General features: G+C 34.7%; 1 protein-coding gene across 1 annotated transcript in view; it reads right to left on the reverse strand.

Annotated features, from left to right (window-relative positions):
- Positions 1–20,263, reverse strand: part of AKAP9 (A-kinase anchoring protein 9) — a 158,071-nt gene that overhangs the window by 64,984 nt on the left and 72,824 nt on the right. Inside the window, exons 12-18 of the mRNA XM_019634580.1 lie at positions 19,331–19,684; positions 17,831–18,055; positions 16,618–16,758; positions 16,031–16,134; positions 15,221–15,316; positions 13,426–13,631; positions 8,217–8,449 (exon numbers count right to left, since the gene is read on the reverse strand). Of these exons, the coding sequence (XP_019490125.1) occupies positions 8,217–8,449; positions 13,426–13,631; positions 15,221–15,316; positions 16,031–16,134; positions 16,618–16,758; positions 17,831–18,055; positions 19,331–19,684 (1,359 nt within the window). The remainder of the gene's footprint in view (positions 1–8,216; positions 8,450–13,425; positions 13,632–15,220; positions 15,317–16,030; positions 16,135–16,617; positions 16,759–17,830; positions 18,056–19,330; positions 19,685–20,263) is intronic.

Consider the following 20,263-nt stretch of genomic DNA (forward strand, 5'->3'; position numbering starts at 1 on the left):
AAGACTCAAAACAGCAGTTAACATGATTTAGAATAGGGGCAACCAGCTCTCCTAATAACAGTATATTAACCGATAGTAATATTATATTAAGTAATGTTCAGACAGATTACTCTGAATTAGAATAATTCAAGTCACACATATATTATATATATATATTATATAACATATAACATAGAATATATATATATATATATACACACACACACATACACATATATATTCAATTTTGGAAGGTACATAAAACTTTTTGCAATCAAAACCAGTTAAAATAAAATGAGTTCAATACGTAGGACAACCTTTTATATATCCAGATTAGCTCATTATACCCAGGTTTTGTTTCAGATAATCAAGATTTTAATGTATATTTGAAGGCTTAATTTACGGTATAGAGATATGTTTCCCAAACTAGTTTTAATTGTACAATGTCAAGCTATTTAACTTTTCCCCATAAACATTTCCCTCAAATTGTAAAACACTTCTGGTGCTCTCTTTTGGATTTTGATTTGCTTATTTCTCTAAGTTCTTTAATAGAGAGAATGAATCCTCGAAACAATACCCTGACAGAGTCTGACCAACGCTTTTAAACACACTGGGGCACACCTAATGGCAAAGTATGTTTCAATACTTTGATTGCAGTTATCCATAAAACACAAACATGACAAAAAACCCAAAAAAAAACAACCCTAACTTTTACGACTGTTTCATCCTCAGGAAAAGTCTCTTTTTTTGAATAAATACAGAAACACATAGCTTAACATCCATTTTTCTTAAAAATGGTAATAAATAACTCATGCGAGTTGCCTACGATAATAATTGTTTTGTGGGAGTAAATTCCTTATTCAAGGACTTAAGGAATCTCTTGATAAATAATCTCCTGTGGCTCTAAACAGTACCTCTGGATCCTGGAAAATTTTAATTGCTGAAAGACTATTCTTACAGAACAGACTGACCCAAGGAATCAAGAATCTGAAACCACACTCAAAGATAACTATTTTGCAGAACCACAAAGAGACTACTGAATAAAGATTATGTTAGAGATTTACCTTTCTAAGGGCAGCCTCTAAGCACTTTTCCTCATATTATAATGAAAGCTATCCCAAGCCATAGGAAACTGCAATAGGCTGACTATAGGCCCAATTTTATGGTAGCCTGTCTGGGCAAAAGAGAAGCAAAAGCCATCGTAATAAATGTATTATTTCTAACACAAAGCCCATTTTATAATAAATGGTAATATGTATAATAAAGTCTCAACACTTTATATCCCATATATATATATAGCTGTTCCATAATTTTCTGGAAAAAAATTTCTTTCCCATTGAATTGTTTTTTTTTTTTTTTGGGTGGTGGTCTTTGTTGAAAAAGTCATTTAACTGTATGTGTGTGGGTATATTTCTGGAACCTCTATTTTGCTCTATTGATCTACTTTGTCTTTTTTTTTTTTAAGATTTTATTGGGGAATCGGGGGAAAGGGAACAGATAAGTTGCTGTCCTTTTGTTCTTCAGTCTAGTTGTGGAGGACATTGCTTCACGGCCCATGTTGGTATTATCATCGTGTTCTTCCTGGGTGAGGCAGATCGGTCGGCTGCCTCTGGATGGCCGCTCATGGCAGCTCTTAGCAGCTCATACCAGCTGCGGGCAGCTCACACTGACTGCTGGCCACACATGGTAGCTTATGGCAGCCCACTGCAGCAGAGGCTGCAGCCTACGCTGTTGCCGGCGACTCACCGCAGCCCAGCTCCAGGTTGAGCTGTTGTTCATCATCTTAGCTGTAGAGGGCAGTGTCACTGGCCCTCATGTGGGATCCGAACAGGGGCCCTACTGTTCAGAGCTGGTGTCCCAAGCCACGTCTTAACCAATGTGCCACTCGGCCAGCCCTGTCTTCTTTTTTTTTTTTTTTAATTGGGAAATTGGGGGAGGGGAACAGTGTTGGGGAATTGGGAAAGGGGACCAGCCAAGTTCTTGTTTTTCAGTCTTAGTTGTAGAGGGCACCAGTCGCCATCTGGCTGCCCGTCAGCAGCTCGTGGTCTCTAAGCTCAAGGTGCTGTGTTAGATCTTAGTTGTGGGGTGGGCATAGCCACCACCCCATGCAGGAGTCGAACCGGCAGCCTTGTTGTTAAGAGCGCATGCTCTATCCACTGAGCCATCAGGGCGGCAGCTCAGCTCAAGGTGCTGAGTTCAGTCTTAGTTGCGGGTAGGCGTAGCCCACCATCTAACAGGCAGACTTGTTGTTAGGAGCATATGCTCTCACCAGCTAAGTCATCCTGCCACCTGTTGGCAGCTCAGCTCGGGTGCAGCATCACTGGCCCATGTGGGAATCGAACCAGCAGCCCTGTTGCTCAGAGCTTGCGCTCTTAAGCTAACTCTTAACCAACTAAGCCACTAGGCCAGCCCTATTTTGTCTATTCTTTACCAGTATAGAATTCTCTCGATTACTGTAGCTTTATATTAAATCTTGAAGTCAGATAACATATGTTCTTCAAACTTGTTCTTATTTTTCCAAATTCTTTTGCCTATTCTATGTACTTTGAATTACCATATAAACTGGAGGATCAGCTAGTAAATCTTTACTTCAAAAAACCTGCTGAGGCTTAGACTGGGATTGCATTGCATCTGTAGGTTAATACAGAGAAAATTGACACCTTAATAATATCATCTTCCAATCTGTAGACATTGTGTATATTCCATTTATTTAGGTTTTGTTTTATTTCTTTCAGCAATGCTTTATAATTTTCACTACAGTTTTTATACACTTTTTGTTAAATTTATCCCGAAGTATTTTATTTTTTGGATGTTGTTATAAAGAATGTTTTTAAGGGGCTGGCCGAGTAGCGCGTTGGTTAAGAGCTGGCTTGGGACGCCAGAGGACCCTGGTTAGGATCCCACATATGAGGGCCAGTGACACTGCCCTCTACAGCTAAGATGCTGAACAACAGCTCAACCTGGAGCTGGGCTGCTGTGAGTCGCCGGCAACGGTGTAGGCTGCAGCCACTCCTGCAGTGGGGTGCCATGGACTACCACGTGTAGCCAGCAGCCAGCAGCCAGTGTGAGCAGCCAGCAGCTGCCATGAGCGGCTGTCCAGAAGCCAGCAACTGATCTGCCTCGCCCGGGAAGAACGCAATGATGGTGCCAACTTGGGCCATTGAAGTAACGTCCTCCACAACTAGACTGAAGAACAAAAGGACAGCAACTTGTCTGTTCCCCAATTCCCTAGCACTGTTCCTATCCCCCAATTCCCCAATAAAAATCTTTAAAAAAAAATTTTTTTTTAAGTTTATCTTCAAATGGTCATAATTGTTTGTGTGTTAGTGTCCTGTAACACGTTAAAGGTTCATTAAAGGAAGACTTGAACATATATATCTATATAGAGGTGTCTGGGTGTGTATGTATGTGTGTGTGTCCCTAATGCCCAGAATTGGATAAATTATACTCTTTAGTTCATGGCACAATCTCATCATTGGTCCATGCATGGCAGATATATTTCTGTATGTATGTAGGTATTTTCAGTAATGTCAAAAGCACCCTCTAACTCGCCTTTGCAAACAAAAGCAAAAAAGCAAAGATTACCATCTACAGTAATAAGACATTGACATTATGTGTCCTCTGATAAGATACACTGAGAGAACACATTACATCTCTGATATTTTAAAAAATGCATAAGCTTCATGTAATCATGAGAAAATATCAGACAAATCTAAATTCAAGGATAGTCTACAAAATAAATGGCCAGTCATTTTCAAGTGTCAAGGTCATGAAAAACAACGAAAGCCTCAGAAACTGTCAGAGATTGGAGAAGACAAAGAAGACAAAGTGCTATGTGGGATCCTGGAACATGTTCTAAAATAGAAAAAGGACATTAGTGGAAAAACTGGTCAAATCCAAATGGTTTGTAGTTAAGGGTACTGTACCAGTTTTGTTAGTTTTGATAATTATAGTATGGTTATGCAAGATGTTAACATTACTGGAAGTTGAGTGACGGGTACATGGGAACTCTATATTATTTTTGCAGCTTTTCTATCAGTCTAAAATTATTTCAAAATAAAATTGTACCCAATGACTGCACATCTCATTAAGAATTAAATCCCAGGCTCCATGTGATCTGGTTGCTGGATGTCGCGCTAACCTCATCTCCCACACGTTCCCCACTCTCCTTGCTCTAGCTGCCCTGGTCTCTTTGTCAGCCACAAAAAAAAGCAAACCACCACCCCAGGGCCTTTATATCTGCTATTTATTTGCCTGGAACAGTCTTCTCCTACTTACCTACTGTGCCCATGGCTGCCTCCTATACTTCCTTAAGGAATATGCTTGTACATCACTTTATCACAGAGGCCTTCCCTAATTTCCCTATATAAAATGTCCCCTATCCCCGTCATGCTCTATCTCCCACTGTTTTATTTTTCTTCATAGTAGGTATCACCATCCAACTTACTATATATTTATTTATTGTTGGTCTGCACCATTAAATTGTAACCTCTATGAAAGCAAGGACTTTGTCCATTTTGTTCACTGCTGGACTTCCAGTATGTAGAATAGCAATTGTTTATATAGTAGATGCTCAATAAATCTGATGAACGAATGACTCATCTCAAGCAACAAACCCTCCCATAAGCTTTACTTGGTCCCTATTTACCCCAAACTGCCAGATGCTGTTCTCTTTTCTAATCTCAGGGTATCCTGTGCAGAGCTGTTTACATGAATTTCTCTTTTACTGCAAGTACAATTATAGCACTGTTTCTCAGTAAGTTAAAAAAAAAAAAAAGGTAAAAGGGAAATGTCCCATTATGAAGAACTAAATAATGACACATTAAAAGGAAAATGGAATACCAGTTATTTCACAAAGATAATTACACATTATTTTGTATCAATCTAACTAACTGTTAAAAATATTCATCAGGTTCAAAACTGTTATTAATGAGAATATTCTGAAGAAGTCAATGGGTTTAAACATCTATTCATGGAAGAGTAGTAATTGAACTTAATGTAGGTTAAAAGAGTTTTACAAAGCTCCTATTCCCACTGCCTTAAAAATATAATTCACCTAAGAAATATCTAATTTTTATAACAAATATCAACAATTACTTCAACCTTTTATATAACGGATATTAGAACACTTCAAAATTCTGCTAGAATAATATGAACATCATTCTAATAATCTCTAGATCAGTGGTTCTCAAATATTAGTGTGTATCAGAATTACCGACAGGACTTGTTAAGACACAGGTTGTGGGGTCCGCCATTCAGTAGGTCTGGGTCAGGGACTAAGAATTCACATTTAGAACAAATCCTCAATGATGCTGATATCACTAGTTTAGAGACAGCACTCTGAGAACAGCTTAGGCAATGTTTTTGTGTGATCTGTTCAGTGATATTTAAACTAAAACAATGTAGTAACAGTTAATTAACATATTGCTGCTTTAATGTTTAACAAATTGAGAAGAACCTGAAAACTGCCATGCTCGGGTTCTTATTGTACCTCACCACCTGGCCATATGAGCAGATAGATGTGAGGGGCTGTGATCTTGGCCTGGGAAACTGACTGCTCCAGGTGGATCTGACATACCTGCCTGCTGGCAGTGTTACGAACGAGTTCAACCACTGATCACTTTCAAAACAACAAGGGTTATAGTGCATTAACTACACTGTCCATAACTTACAATGGTATCAAGTAGGAGCAATAGTATTCGCAATGCTCCAGATCCAGGTCAAAAATATGTGATAGCGGCCAGAAGGGGAAAAATATTAAAGTTGCTTTCATGGTATGAAAGTACAAATCACAGAATTAAGTACTAATATGACTGAAACAAGCCAAAGAAAGCAGGATCATGTACAAAATCAGCATAGGGTCATTTATTCTACACAACTTATATAGAATAAGAGGGATAATTATGATGTATATGCATTCGAGCTTTAAAAGTGCTGAAAAGCAACAGCTGACTTAGTAGAGTTAAAGCAGCTTCTGCCTAAGATTTCTTAGAGGAAAGCCAATCCAGAGCTTATGCTAATTAGAAAAGTAAAGACTTTTACAAATAGTAAATCTTAGTAGAAAATGTGTATTTTCTTATAGTAGCTATGGAATTTCACATGGCATAGCATTCATAATTTCAATGTTTAAACTTAAGTATAAGTCTACTGAACCCAAAGCTGAAGAAGAATACAGTGAAGATTAAAATTCTTTGATCCAAGAGTATAATTTAATGTCTTGTTAAATTAGTAACATAAATGAAGCTGGTTTTTATTGATGCCATTTCCTTACTAGCACTTAGGATGCTGGCATTGAAAATAACTCACTGTGGTTTTAGTTAAAAATAAGACCACTATCGTTGTTTGCGTCAACAACTATACCTACTGCCAATCTACTGTATATTGGCAAATACAAAGATTTGAGTTTGCAGAAACACTACACTTCTTTTAGTTCTTTGTGATGCTCAAGGAAACTTCTGAGTTACTGAAGCAAAAGCTTTTCGATCATTTTGTACCTGCTGTGACAGAAAGCTTCAGAAAGAAAAGAATTGCCCAAAGATTGCAATTTCTTGTTATATAACTTACTACTTAACTTAATATGAATCCCTCAGTTTGGCCAGTCAATCAAGATGCAATCCAGAAGTTTAACAGCAGAAATATGATGATTATGGTATATTCCCCTGGCTAAGGAGTGAATTCTCACCCCAAAGTGGGATAATTTCAGGATTCTTTTGCTCTTAAAGATACAGTCCATGCTCCACCAAAGAAAATAATTTAGACTATCTCCCTATAAAGAATGAACCTGGGGAAAGCTCTGGTTGTCATATCAGAAGACTATTCAGAGGACAATTATTTCACTGGAAATGTATGTTGTCTTGGTAATGCCTTCTTTATTAAATACCAATAGCAAGTTACCAAGACAGAAAAAAAGAATAATGAGTTGATAATGTTGAACTAGCCAAATATTAGGTGATTAATGAATTATTTCAAGTGTCAATAACCAGCAGATGACTTAAGAATGGCCTGTAATCACTAACTTAACCTGAAAGTAAATGAACCTGGCATTAAAACACAAAATACGTTAACATTGTCAAATGTGTTACACCCAACAGTCACTGCTGTTGCAAAAACCATACTTACAGCATAATATCATAGAGAAAAAAAGTAGCATTAATGAAAACCAGTTATCAGAAACTAGAGATCACAGGGAATTATTAAAATTCATAACTTCTGTTTGAAATACACTTGGATCTAGAATACTCTCAATAAAGATATCAATGAAAATGTTAATACTGGCCTTGCAGCTAATGACAATCAATGAAGCACCCATTTGATTAACACAACAGCTATGATTCTACAGTTGTTTTAAGTTCAATATTTTTAAAATAAATAAGTGAATTTCTTAATTTTAAAGCAGCAAATAATTTTAAAATTCTGCATAAAGTAACTTAAGAGATAATTATCATGTAAGGTATAAACATTTTATAGACGGAGAAAACTGCAATTTAAGTTATACGCACAATGGTTCAAAAATTCCTATAAAGGGCTAGCTGAGTGGCTCAGTTGGTTAAGAGCTCGCTCAAGAGTGAGAGCTCTGAGCAACAGCAGTTCGATGCCCAGCCCGAGCTGAGCTGCCGCTGAGCTGCCAACAGGTGGCAGGGTGGCTCAGCTAAAATAAATAAATAAATAAATAAATAAAATTTCTATAAAAACAGTACTTTACTGCAGAAAGTGTCCCACACTCTAATTTTCTAACAAGAGATAGTCTGTACAGTGAAGTAATCTATTCATATTTGTGAAAAGGATGTAAAAATCATGTAAAGGAATTGTATGTCTGATTTATCATATTGTAATAGTGTTATGACATACTAGAGAATATAGTTTGTTTTAGGAATACCTTACAATATTCCTTCAAATAAATTACATATATCATAGTGGAATATTTCATACAATGGTGAAGTTAAAAATTTCTTTTGGTGTTAAAAAAAGTAACATGTAAGAGTCTAGAAAAATCTGAAAATTAAAACAACAGTGAATTTTAGAACCAGAACTGTCCATCAGCATATTATGTGAACCTTTACCACCTTAACAGAAGACTGCTGATATCAGTGTCATCAGGTCATCACAAAAACAACCGATTATTACAGGGGAGTCTAAATTTCTGTGGTACAGTAGAGAGTAAACATGTAGTTGGTTCCCTGGCTTTAAAGAAAACTTAACTTCAAACTCAGTATATATTACCAATAAAAGGAGGTTACCTGACTACTAGTTTCACTTATGGCTTCCAGGAGTTTTTCAACTGCTGCTTGTAGTCGAGAGCTAATAGTCAGCATAAGTTCTTCATTTTCAGGATCTATTTCAGTTCCAGCAAAACCACTCCTTACAAGCCGCTGTGACAGCTCCGTTCCTTCCTCAGTTACTTTTGACCACATGCTACCGTCATTTCTTGGCATATCACTTCCAGAATAAGAGGGTAGGGATTCATCTGTAACTACAATAACAGTATTTAAAGGCATAAATCAATTATAGTTAACTAAAGACGGTTACAAAATAAAATCCAATTAAAACTTGAAATCATTGAGGCTACAAAGTCTTTTGATAACACTGCAACAAAATCAATAAAATTGACAAATACAGAACATTATTTCATAACCAAATAGATAAAAATAAGGATGTTATGCTATAGGGCTTTGCAGAAATTAATATTTGGGCTACTGAGCATTTTTTCTTTGATTAAACTTTTAAAATAACTTCCAACAGATATTTAATAAGTACCCACCACATAGGGTTTACTGAGTAATGGAGGCACTTAAATGACAAGATCTGCATCCCAGCCTCAAGGACTTTACATATAGTGTAATGAGAAAACAAACACATAAACCTCCACATGAAAAGTAAAACATTGTGCAGGGGATGGTCCAGGTGTATGAAAGGACAGAAGTACTTGATTTTGTGTGGAGCAGCCCCTCTGATTTCTGACACTACACTGGGCAGCATCACCTGCTCTGGGTGGGAGTAACGGTGACTGAGATCATTTGCAGTTTGCTATTTTTGCAAGAGGTATAGTGGAAAGAGGTAGACTAATGAGCAGTTCTAATGTAACTACGGACTTACGCATCCACATTATTCTTATTTCTTATGTAGAGAAAATTGAGTTTATGTGGGCAGATGGTAAGCTTTGGAAGTGTATGAATTGAAATAAAGGCATAGGTTATTCATTGCTGCCATGAAATACAGTATCCATCCATGGCAGCATCCTACAACCCAACAAGGAAATTTCCTGAACTGGAATTACCTATTCTTTTATTACACGTAGTATATATTTCTTGTTAGTAACTATACAAGTTAACACATTAATAGCACAGGAAACTAATTTTCAAAGCACAAGGAATAAACATTGACTTTGACAGTCAGACAAGAGAAGAAGAGCTATTTATTAAAATCATTTGTAGAAAGGGGAGAGTCAAAACCTTGGAAATGGATACATTTGTTTAGGAGCAGTATTTAGTGAGAAGGAGGACAAAGAAAGTTGGAGCCTCTGTATACATAAGCTAATGAAACCTGCGTAAAAAAATATCAGAGAAGACAGGAGCTATTCCAGGCAAGAAGAGAATGTTGTAAAAAGGTCGAGATTCCAATAATGTTATTTGTCTAAAAAGTCAAATAGGACAGGGACTGAGAAGATGCTATTGGATTTGACAACTGGGAGGTCACTGCTGTCGTCTGAGCGAGCAGCTTTGCTACCATAGGAACAGAAATCAAAGCTGGTGGAGGCACGAGCCAGTCTAATCTCTCATCTAGTCTGTCAACGTTTCCCTTGAGCTGGGGAAGCAAAGATGAGAAAAACCAACATGCGGCTTTTTTTTTCTTTTAGTATTATGAACATATTAGCATGTTCATAGAGAAGGAGTTAATGGTGAGGAAAAGATTGAAGATACTGTGTATTACATGGGAGCAAATCTCAAGCACAAAATACAGAGAATATATAAAACAAAATGGCTCATAAAAGGCCACTGAATGTTAATTTTTTTAAATGGCTAAAGAACAAAATAGATATTAAAGTACCTAGAAAAAAATGAAGATATCAACTAGCTTAATGTATTTTATTAATAACATTTTGAAGATATAAACAAACAAAAATAATCTGAGTATGTTCCAATAAAGAAACAACTTTTTTTGTTTATTCCAATGAAATAAAGGAATAAGAAAGACATCAAATCTGCACTTTATTTATAATAACTAGTTTTGGGAGGGGAATCAGAGAATAACATAAATCGACAGGACAACTTCATAACATGCCAACAGAAATCTCAGAATGGTCAGTTTGGTGTTTAGAATCATGATTTCAGATTGGTGAATCACTTAGGCCTGTGTCTTAAAAATAGCAAATAATGGTTATTCAAAAGTCCTTTAGTTATTTATTTCATGGACCACAGCATGTTCATCCCACATAGATAACAATAAGCTTCTCAGGCTGAAGCAGGGCAGGTGATACAAGAGAGAGCATTCCTGTACCCCAATGGCCTGAAGCTCTCTAGGGCTCCAACTGGAAACCACGGACTCTAGTCTGACTCTCCTGCCCGACAGATGAAAAAACTCAGCCGAGACCCTGGGAGACTATGAGATTTGTTTAAGGTCACAGTTAGCTAGAACAAGAATCAAAGGCCTTCTAATTACTAATCCAGCATTCTTTCTATAACACTGCACTGCTCCCAAAGGAAGCTGTAGAAAATGAGATTCAATCCTTGGCTGCTGAAGAGAGAGGAATGCATTCTACTGGTGAACCACCACAGTGCAGGCCTCAAGGAAATTTTCTTTCAACACATCCTGGGGGACCCATTTTTATTAACTAGTCTAATATTCACTCAAGTTCAAGTGGTTTCACATTGGCTCAAAATGTCCCTTCGATTTCATAAACTAGGTTACTCTTATGAGGAAGCAAACATTAACAAATCAGTTATTTGTTTTTTTAGAGAGTTAACAAGTCCATACATGCTTAAAATCTAAACAAGTTCAGACTTGAAGCTGAAAATAGATTACAAGGGCTATGTACAACACAAAGTCATATATAAAAACTGAAAAGTGGAAGTTGCTTCATAATCAGATTAAGAATGAGCTTTTCCTGTTATATTAAATAAGATAAAACAAAGATTTCAAAAGTTTATTTTAGTTTTTACAATAATGCATCAAGAATATGAAGGAACGTCAGAAAATATTCTTACATATGAAACACAGTGTCACTATTTTAAAGTCAGTATTTTCTTTAAAGTTTGAGAAAATTCCAAGTTTTAAATTATAAATTCTATTAATTCAATATTTCCTTCAAGATGCAATATGGATCTGATAAGTGTTCCCCAAATGATATTAATAGTCATCCTAATTTTATTAGTAAAGCTAGCATACCACTGTTAAACACAAAAACAAAGAGTAGTTAAAAGGTAAGTGCACATTACAATCAATGACACTAATAACAGCAAATTCTCATCTCTGCTACAATATTCTATATACTGTATTACTTAACTGGATTTAATTTTTTCTCTTGTATCTTAATATTGTTCTTTCAGAATCAGTTAAGAGTTAAACAATTAAATTTTAAAGGCTTAATTGATTCAAATATACATAAGGTAGTTTTAAATAAAATATTAAGTATTGTGACTTTATCTTGCCTTGAATTAAAATCTCAGTGCCTACATCACTGGACTGTGAAATGTTATAAAGCACAGAGCACAGAGAAACTGCTCAATAAATGTCTGTAGAACTGAACTGCTTATAACTTCAAAACTACTACTCTATTATTGAGTGTCTTAAAGCAGGACGTAGACATATTTAACTCATAATGGGGAGTTTAGATGTAACCATGCAAGGAAGTAGGAGTAGACCAGATGTCCCTTTAGGTCTGCCTTCTCACAGAAAATGAACATAAAGATAGTCCTCTGTGCTTGCATTAAATTACCAATTTAATCCTTCTTATAACTATGGGGACATCACACTCGAAGTGAGTTTGCTGTCTTTTAAGGTATGTTGTTTGCTGAGCACTTCAGCAACCACTTTGAGAAAGGTCTAAGAGAACTGCTAACAAAAAGGGCACAACATATTTCTGTAATCTACAGAACATTCCTCAGTGTGTTTTGAATATGGTTTAGGTCTTACCATAGACCAGCAACCGTCCCCTGCCCCGGCTGATGGTTAAGTGAAACCAATTTCTGAAATACTTGTTTTTAAAAAAGTATAATTTGATAAACACTCTCACAATGAGACCAAAAAAACTAGTACTTAATTCTTTGATATACATCAAGATTCATATGCAGAAATAAAACAGCCCTTGACTGAGAGCTTAAGGGAGAGTAAAGTTAGTTTGAAAAAACTTCTAACAAAGTTTGAAAAGAATGAATTTGGAAGAAGTTTAAGATATAATATTTCAGGTCCTACTTTAATTAAAAGCAATTTTTAAAATTATCTTTGAACTTGACTGAAGTGTTTTTAAATTCATTTTACTTAAATTTCCAAATCTAGCTTTTTTCTGCACTTAGAAACATGCTACTGGCCAACTTGGAATTAGGCAAACCTTCTGTAAATGGGGTAATTTCTTGTCATTTTTCCACCTGCAACTTAACAAACAGAAAGCTCTCACAAATTGCATAAAGTGGCATTTTTAGGATGCTGGCTTCCAATTGAAAGAAGTGCTTGGGTGTGGAATGGTAGTGAAGTCTGGGTTGGATCTTCTGACACTAGTGCCAGACAGACCCTATCTTTCTCCATCTGACAAAAACTTTCTCCCCTTGTGACTTCCTGATTTCCTCTCCTAAGGATCAAAGCACTGAAAAGACAGGAAACTGGAGTTCAGCAATGTGAAAGTAAGAAATTCAAAGAGCCCAGCCCCCACACAGCTGGAAGAAGACAGTTAGGAAGATGGCTAAGTCAGGTTAAGACCTAATCTCCAGGTCCATACATTCTGTCATGCTTTTCCATTTTTCCAAAAGGAAGAAAGGACCTAGCAGAGGATAGTCCAAAGACAGGTTCAAAACTTGGACTTCTTATAAAAACTTTCTTCTAAGCATCTCAACAGGTATGTGAAACTGATGTCTGAGTATTAAAAGCTCTTTATTTCTAATCTTTCCTTAATTTACAGGGTGGTGCCAGGATGTTGCCTATACCTCGTAGATATTGGTAAGAGTCCTAGTGGTGATATGAAACTTTTATCGGTGGAGAAATTAAATAGCCTCCGGTTTATGTAGCACAGTAGTAACCCTGAGTATATGTAATGACAACTCTAAGACACCCACTTGCAAATGCTGTACAATAATGGTGTTTTGAGAAGAGTGGCTCTAATGTATTTGTGTTTGGAGGTCTTCTGTTGGAAAATGCTTTAATATATTCTCTTCCGTATTTTCAACATATAGCAAACTACTTTAAACTCCAAGATTTATTGAAAATGATGATAGTGTCAACAGCATATAAAACTAGTACCTCCAGTGTGTTCCTCATGGACATGTGACTTTAGAGGTGCCTCTGCCTCTGACCTCCAAATCAGGCTGGAAGATAACTGGCCTTTACTAGATCTATCCAGAATACCAAGGACATGGCGACCAATTGTTTCTTCAACAGCTGCTGTAGTCTTTACGACTTCTAAGAGGATCTTCAGAAGTCTGTTATTAGCTTTTTGGAGTGCATACCTGTAAAGATAAAATAATATTTATGAAAATGTTTAATCTTTTTAAAGTAAACACTTTGCTTATGCCCCACAAAAAAAATGCACAAAATATCTGACTTGAAGATAAAATATCATGTGATCATCTCTGTTAAAATAATATGGAACAGCACCTACACTGAAGTGCTTTTTGTTCTTCATTTATTTTATAAATTTAAAAGTTTCCAGATTAAAAAAAATTTTTAAGGAGATGCAAAAGTTAAGTTTTAAAACGTGTGCCAGTCAGTCCCCATCCCAAGCATATGCAAGTTACTGAACTGGTAATACCATTCTTGGTTCTTCATATATGTTTTACATTTAATTTCTTTGTGTGTCAAACAATATATTTTAAAATATAATTTAAAAATTCCTACAGAAAAAAATGTGCATTTCTATAACTTAATGGCAACGATCTATGTGATTAAATTACAAAACCTGGCAGAGACCTGTTTTTAAAAAGGTCTACTGTGCAATTTCACTATATGCTAATACCAGAGGGAATATCATAGGCCATTGTATCTGATCCAGAGACAGAAACTTCTTAAGTTACATATACCACGCTCATTTCAACCAGTGGAAGGAACCTATTTTGAACAAAATAAAATTAACGGTGTCTCTTTTTTTTAGAAGAGAAATAATACATTCTTATTTTTAAATAATTAGGAAATACTGCTAACCACCCACCAAATATCTCAGCACTCAGAGATAATCACTATTAACATTTTAATGCCTATCCTTCTAGACATCCCCATCTCTCCCATCTCTCTCATAAATATATATATATATATATATATATATATATATATATATATTCTAAAAACAAAAATGGGATTATCACAGACAAAGTATTTTGTAAGCTTTCTTTTTTGCTTAACACAAACATCTTTCCATGTCAAGAAACAGAATTCCACAAATGGTGATTTAGAAAATTATCCGATTAACCTTCTTTCTGAACAACTAAACAACTCTCTTGTCCTAACAGATTAATTCAACAAAGGTACTAACTACAGTGGCACACTTTAATACACACAGACATAAGAAGGGACTTTCATGGTAACGGTCCTCTGCTTTTACAGTTTCCTCTCTGAGTTTCATAGTGTGAGACATCACCAACACCAGGCTTAAGAGTATCTGTTTCACAGGCACATGACATAACTATTTTAAGACAGGGTAATAAATGCAGACGTTTTCCTTCAGTATTTGTCAAGTGAAAGAGGCAGTTCTATTTTTGCACCTAGATCAAGTTCTCTACTTACATAAGGATATTAAAAATAAAACTCTAAATAATTTAGTTAGTAATTGTTAAGTCAAGGGTTTTATTTCTTTAACTTTTCCTGAGATTTTGTTTAAGCCCCAAACACTTCAGGACCAGAATTTGAAAATGTTTCTACATAAAAGAAATGATTAAAATATGATGGTATAAAGAAATAAATGGTTACTAATTTATCAGCACTCACTGTAAAAATTGCTAATAATTCAACACTGTATAATTTAAAAAATATACCTAAGTGAGATAAATCATATAAAATAAACATTGTTTATTTTATATTGCCATGGTAACTCTAATTTTCATACACTGTCTTTCTTGTTTGAGTCCCATATTGACTGTGCTCCATACTGATGATCCAGTGGGGAAGCCAAAATCTTAGGGGCCACATTCCTCCCTGCAAGCTGAGGAAGGGAGGTCAGGAGGACACAGAGGGGCGACAGTCACAGAGATTGGAAAAGGAGGAAATTAAGTTAGTAGTTTTAATTTAAAAGTAAAGACGCTATTTTCATTTAAACAAATTTTAAAATATTGTGCGTAAAGTCCTTAATATTAATGTGGGATAACTGTTCTCATTTAATCTTTTCCATTTTTATACTAACCTCTACAAAATCCAAGTAAAGTTTTGTTAACATAGAATCATCAATTTATTCCTCTATAATACTGAGACATCGATTCACAGTTCTCATCTGTTATGCAGTAAATGCATGAAAGAAGCTACACGTGGACTATCACAGTTAATTTTTTTCTCATCGTAAACAAACTAGGGGGTAGCTTATACTGAATATATGTCTATACAGTGAAGAAATAAAATCATAAGTATAACTGTGTCATAAAATGGCATATGAATAAAAGAAAATTAGTCAAGAAAGGTTCAATAACCAAATAATGCCTTAAGATTTACTAAGTATTTGATTAGTACCTGTTTAAAAATTACTTTATATAAAAATTTTTTTAAATACTTGTTTGTCTATTTAAATGACCAAAAACTGTTAATCTTTACATACACAGTATAATATATAAATAAATGTCAAAGATAAAAATAAGGACGAATACAGTTAATAACACTGAAACAACTATTTTAATTTTGTGCTAAAAAAAATACACATTCTGTATACCTCTCATTGGACAGAATATCAGGAGGCACATCTTCAAGTTTTCTGTCCAATTCCTTTTCTTTGAAGGTCTGTTCCTCAACTTCCCCTTCGTTTTCATTTTCATCCTGTTTAAGTTTGTGTAAAGGTAGAGAGGACAAGACAGAAAGAAAACCTGTCATCTTGGAAAGAGCATGTCATTCATCTATATTGTTACGAGGTGAAACAGAAACCTCGGCATGCAAAATACTGTATGAAATAATATTTAACTACATGTTATCAAGAGATTAGCATTATCAAAAAAAGATAAAAGACTTTAGTGCACACATGAAAAAAATTTTAATGGGTTCAAGCCACTGCATGCTATAGTGCGACAATGAAGTTTGTTAGGTTGCTCCTTGATGAGGAAATAGTTGCTGGCACAGCAATGTTGGATTCAAATTACCTTAATGGAATGTAAGGCATCTTGGCTCCACCTACCTTACATGTAAGCAATCACAAATATTTTAAGCTCAATACCTATAAAATACGTTTCACAATACCAACAAAGACAAACAGATCCTACGGCATTGTTGACGCATTGCTCCTAAGTGGGGCAAAGTCCATACTACCTGTGTTTGCGTACTGCTGTGGCGCAGCTCACAACACAGCTTCTCTCTTCCAGCTAGAGACAGCTGCTTTAGTGCTTCCAGCTCCTCTAAAAGCACCCTCTCTCTCTCTGATACCAGGTTTTCATTATCTATTGAGGATCTCTAAATAAGAAAAAAGGTCATGAGAGAATATTGTTTGTGATAGAAGAAAAAGGCAGAAATATTAAGCATATGTCTTTTAATCCCTTGGGACCAAGAGATCCTAGTCATACTGATGATTCATATCCCAAGATAAGGGGTTAAAAGCATATATAAAGTTCAATGCAAAATCTGAAACAAACAAAAAAGCTAATTAAGCATAAATAATTCAGGTTTTGTGCACCTCAATATTATTTTATATACCAATTTTGCATTGAAAATTCAGAAGTTTAAATTCACAAAATGCGATGAAGAAAAGCAAAATTAATTTTTCCAAATGATTTATGTCAACTCCCGATTTCCCTATTATTCTATATTTGAAAGAACATATTTCAAGAATTCCCTATTTCTTAATTCTCCTTTTAGCTTAAGTTTCCAAAATTAAGTTGAATGCTTTAATGAGAACTTTTACATAAATATTTCTTGCTTTTCTGCAATGATTTTGTGGGTATATTATATACAGCAATTGGTAAGAATCCAGCTCCCAAATACCAAAGAATATGTAAATTTAGTCAAGAAAGGGATAAGAACGTTATGTAAATTTGCATTCCTCAAATCAAGAAGAGATGTTTCCCTGGAGAAAGTTCCAGAAACATACTACTTCAGATTTCCATTGATGATTTAAAAGATAGATTAAAGATAGATAAAGGTAAACCTTGGCGGACTCACAAAAACTATAAATGAATATGGGAAAAGTGAACATCAATTACACATCAGCACAAAAAATTCCCAAAATTATCAATGTTTTTGCCCCGTATGGTCAATGGAATGATTAAAAAACAAAAGAAAACAAAGAACCTTGTAGCCCCTTTCCAGTGCCTATAAAAATAAATAAAATGGTAGGAAGACAATGCCTTCCAATGCTGAGTCAGATTTCCCTAACAAGACCTAAGCTGTTGTGCTGGTGAAGTCTGTTCCTGATGTTAAATATTTGTATTTATTCAGATCTTGGTAATAATTCTGACTTTTTAAAAAGAGTCTATATAAAAAATATTACTATTTTAATTGGGTAGAAAAGGAACTCTAAGGCCCATACCTGGGCTAATTGTCTATTCAGTCTCTTAATCTCCTCTTGTAGCTGTTCCTGGTCTTCTCGCTGTCTCTCCATCTGGCGCATGTGTGCCTGCCTTAACAGCTCTGTTGCCTGTTGATGTTCTTCGTATTGTCGTACAAGTTCCTGCCTCATATCTTCCAACTGTTCTTCATTTAACATTAGCTGTCTAGAAGCATCCATGCTTGACACCAAAATTTCATCATGGATCTATAGTTAAAAAAAAATTCAACCATAACACATTTTGTAGAAATCTGTCAGCATCGATATTTTAAATAAATATGAAAGCAATTCTACTAGTAACCCCACAAAGCACCTAATTTTTTTTATTCCATTATAAATAATTTTAAAAAATATATGTCTTTATTATAATTCCAAATCAAGGTGAAGTTAGTTTATTATCATTATACATGTTATTGTCCAAAAGCAAAATAGCTATGTATCAGTTTAGATGTAATCTAATTTTAAGGGAGGTGAATAATAAAGATACTCAAGATCCCTTTTACTCTTAATGAAGCTAAAATGCCATTATTCCTCTTGACATTTTATGATGGGGAAATAATATAAATGTAATACTTATATTTTAAAATTAAAGTTATGAAACATGAAAAACTTCACCTATTTAATTTATATTATGCAGTAGACATCACAGTACTAGAGAACAGCTTGATAAGAAACAATCTTCAATAAATTTTACTTGGAAATAAAAGTTTTATATTACGCTTTCTCATACTCATAAGAAGTCAACTCCTTAATGGGTTTCTACAAGTACTGTACTTCAATTCCTGAAGAGCTACTACTTAAACGATTCATTCTCCCTTGAATAGTTGCTGGTAAATTAAAGAGGCTTTCATGAATACCTCTCAAGTTTTGCACTATATAAAGAGTTGAAAATTTTATTTGACTATGCCTTCAACAAGACATAACGTATCCTAAACATTAATCAAAATTTGAATTTAGATAATTTAAAAAGAGGCAGAATTGATCATTTTCTGTTAAAGGCACAAACTGCTAAGATACAGACACAGAATTGATCCTTCATTAATAAGTAAAGAAAAAGATTTAGTATATACAGACTAAAATTCTTTAAATTATAATCACTCAAAAAGGTGCTATTTCCTTTAATTATATTAAATTAAGTAAATTACATATTAAATAAGTAAAATACATATTGCTAAATTGTAGTATATTTAATCTTGAACTAAAACAAAAATTAATATAGGTATAACCTAATGACAGGATTGTTACCAGGCATAATGTGTGTAAAACAAATAAGAATACTATGAACTAGGCCTGTTTTATTTAATAATAATATTAAGTCATCTATTCATATGTTACAAGTGATAAAACACATTCATAATGTGAATCATAAGTCAACAATGAATTTGATACTTTCCTTCTCCATTAAGTGACATTACTACTAATATTTTTTAGAGTGAAGGAAGTCACAATTTTCTGTTTTTCTATTTAAAGAGGCATACTTACAGATTCTCTGGCTATACATGTTTTATCTCGGCAGAACAGTTCTTCTGAAATAGTCAGTTCTCGGTCCTCTGATTCCAGTATATCATTAAGATTATCATTATTTGATAACAGAACTTCCTCTCCATCTTCTCCTAACTCTTTGCTAAGTGGTTTAAATTCTTCTTTAAATTTCATGTCTGTTGTCTCAAAAGTCTGAGAATCATCTTGACCCTGTGGTAATTTCACTTCATTTAAATGTTGTTCTTGCTGACAGAGAGCATGTGCTTGTTTCGATGATGTTGCATCTTCTTTTCCCCCAGATATTCTAGACAGTTCAGTTTGTTGAGCAAATGCTACACTCATTGACACAATGACCTAAAGAATAAGGTAAACAAAAAAGGATTAGATTTATAAATACCAGCACGAATTAAAAAGCACTTACCACTCAAAATTACATGAATTGGGAAAAAGCATGGCCTCATGGTTTGAAAACTAAAAGAAATGATAAAGTGATATGAAATTAAAGAGTCTCTATTTTACAATGAATTGAATGTAAAAGTATTTATTTTACTGTCTGCTTTTTTAAAATAAAAAAATAATTACCATGACAGCAATAAATGTTGAGAAATTAGAAAGCAAATAAAAGCCCTTATATTTCTCTCTCTCAATTAAAATCACTATTAACACTTGAGCAAATACTTTTCCAAATCTTTCCATATAGATATGGATAGGAATAAAGATATGCATCTTTCTTAGAAAAACGTCATATTATATATTATAATATGCTTTTTTTTAAAGATTTTTTTTTAATTGGGGAATTGGGGAGATGGGAACAGCGCTGGGGAATTGGGGGAAGGGGAACAGACAAGCTGCTGTCGTTTTGTTCTTCAGTCTAGTTGTGGAGGACGTTGCTTCACTGGCCCAAGTTGGCACCATCATTGCGCTCTTCCCTGG

This window comes from Hipposideros armiger, unplaced genomic scaffold (genome assembly GCF_001890085.2).
Source record: "Hipposideros armiger isolate ML-2016 unplaced genomic scaffold, ASM189008v1 scaffold_1749, whole genome shotgun sequence".
Taxonomy (NCBI): Eukaryota; Metazoa; Chordata; class Mammalia; order Chiroptera; family Hipposideridae; genus Hipposideros; species Hipposideros armiger.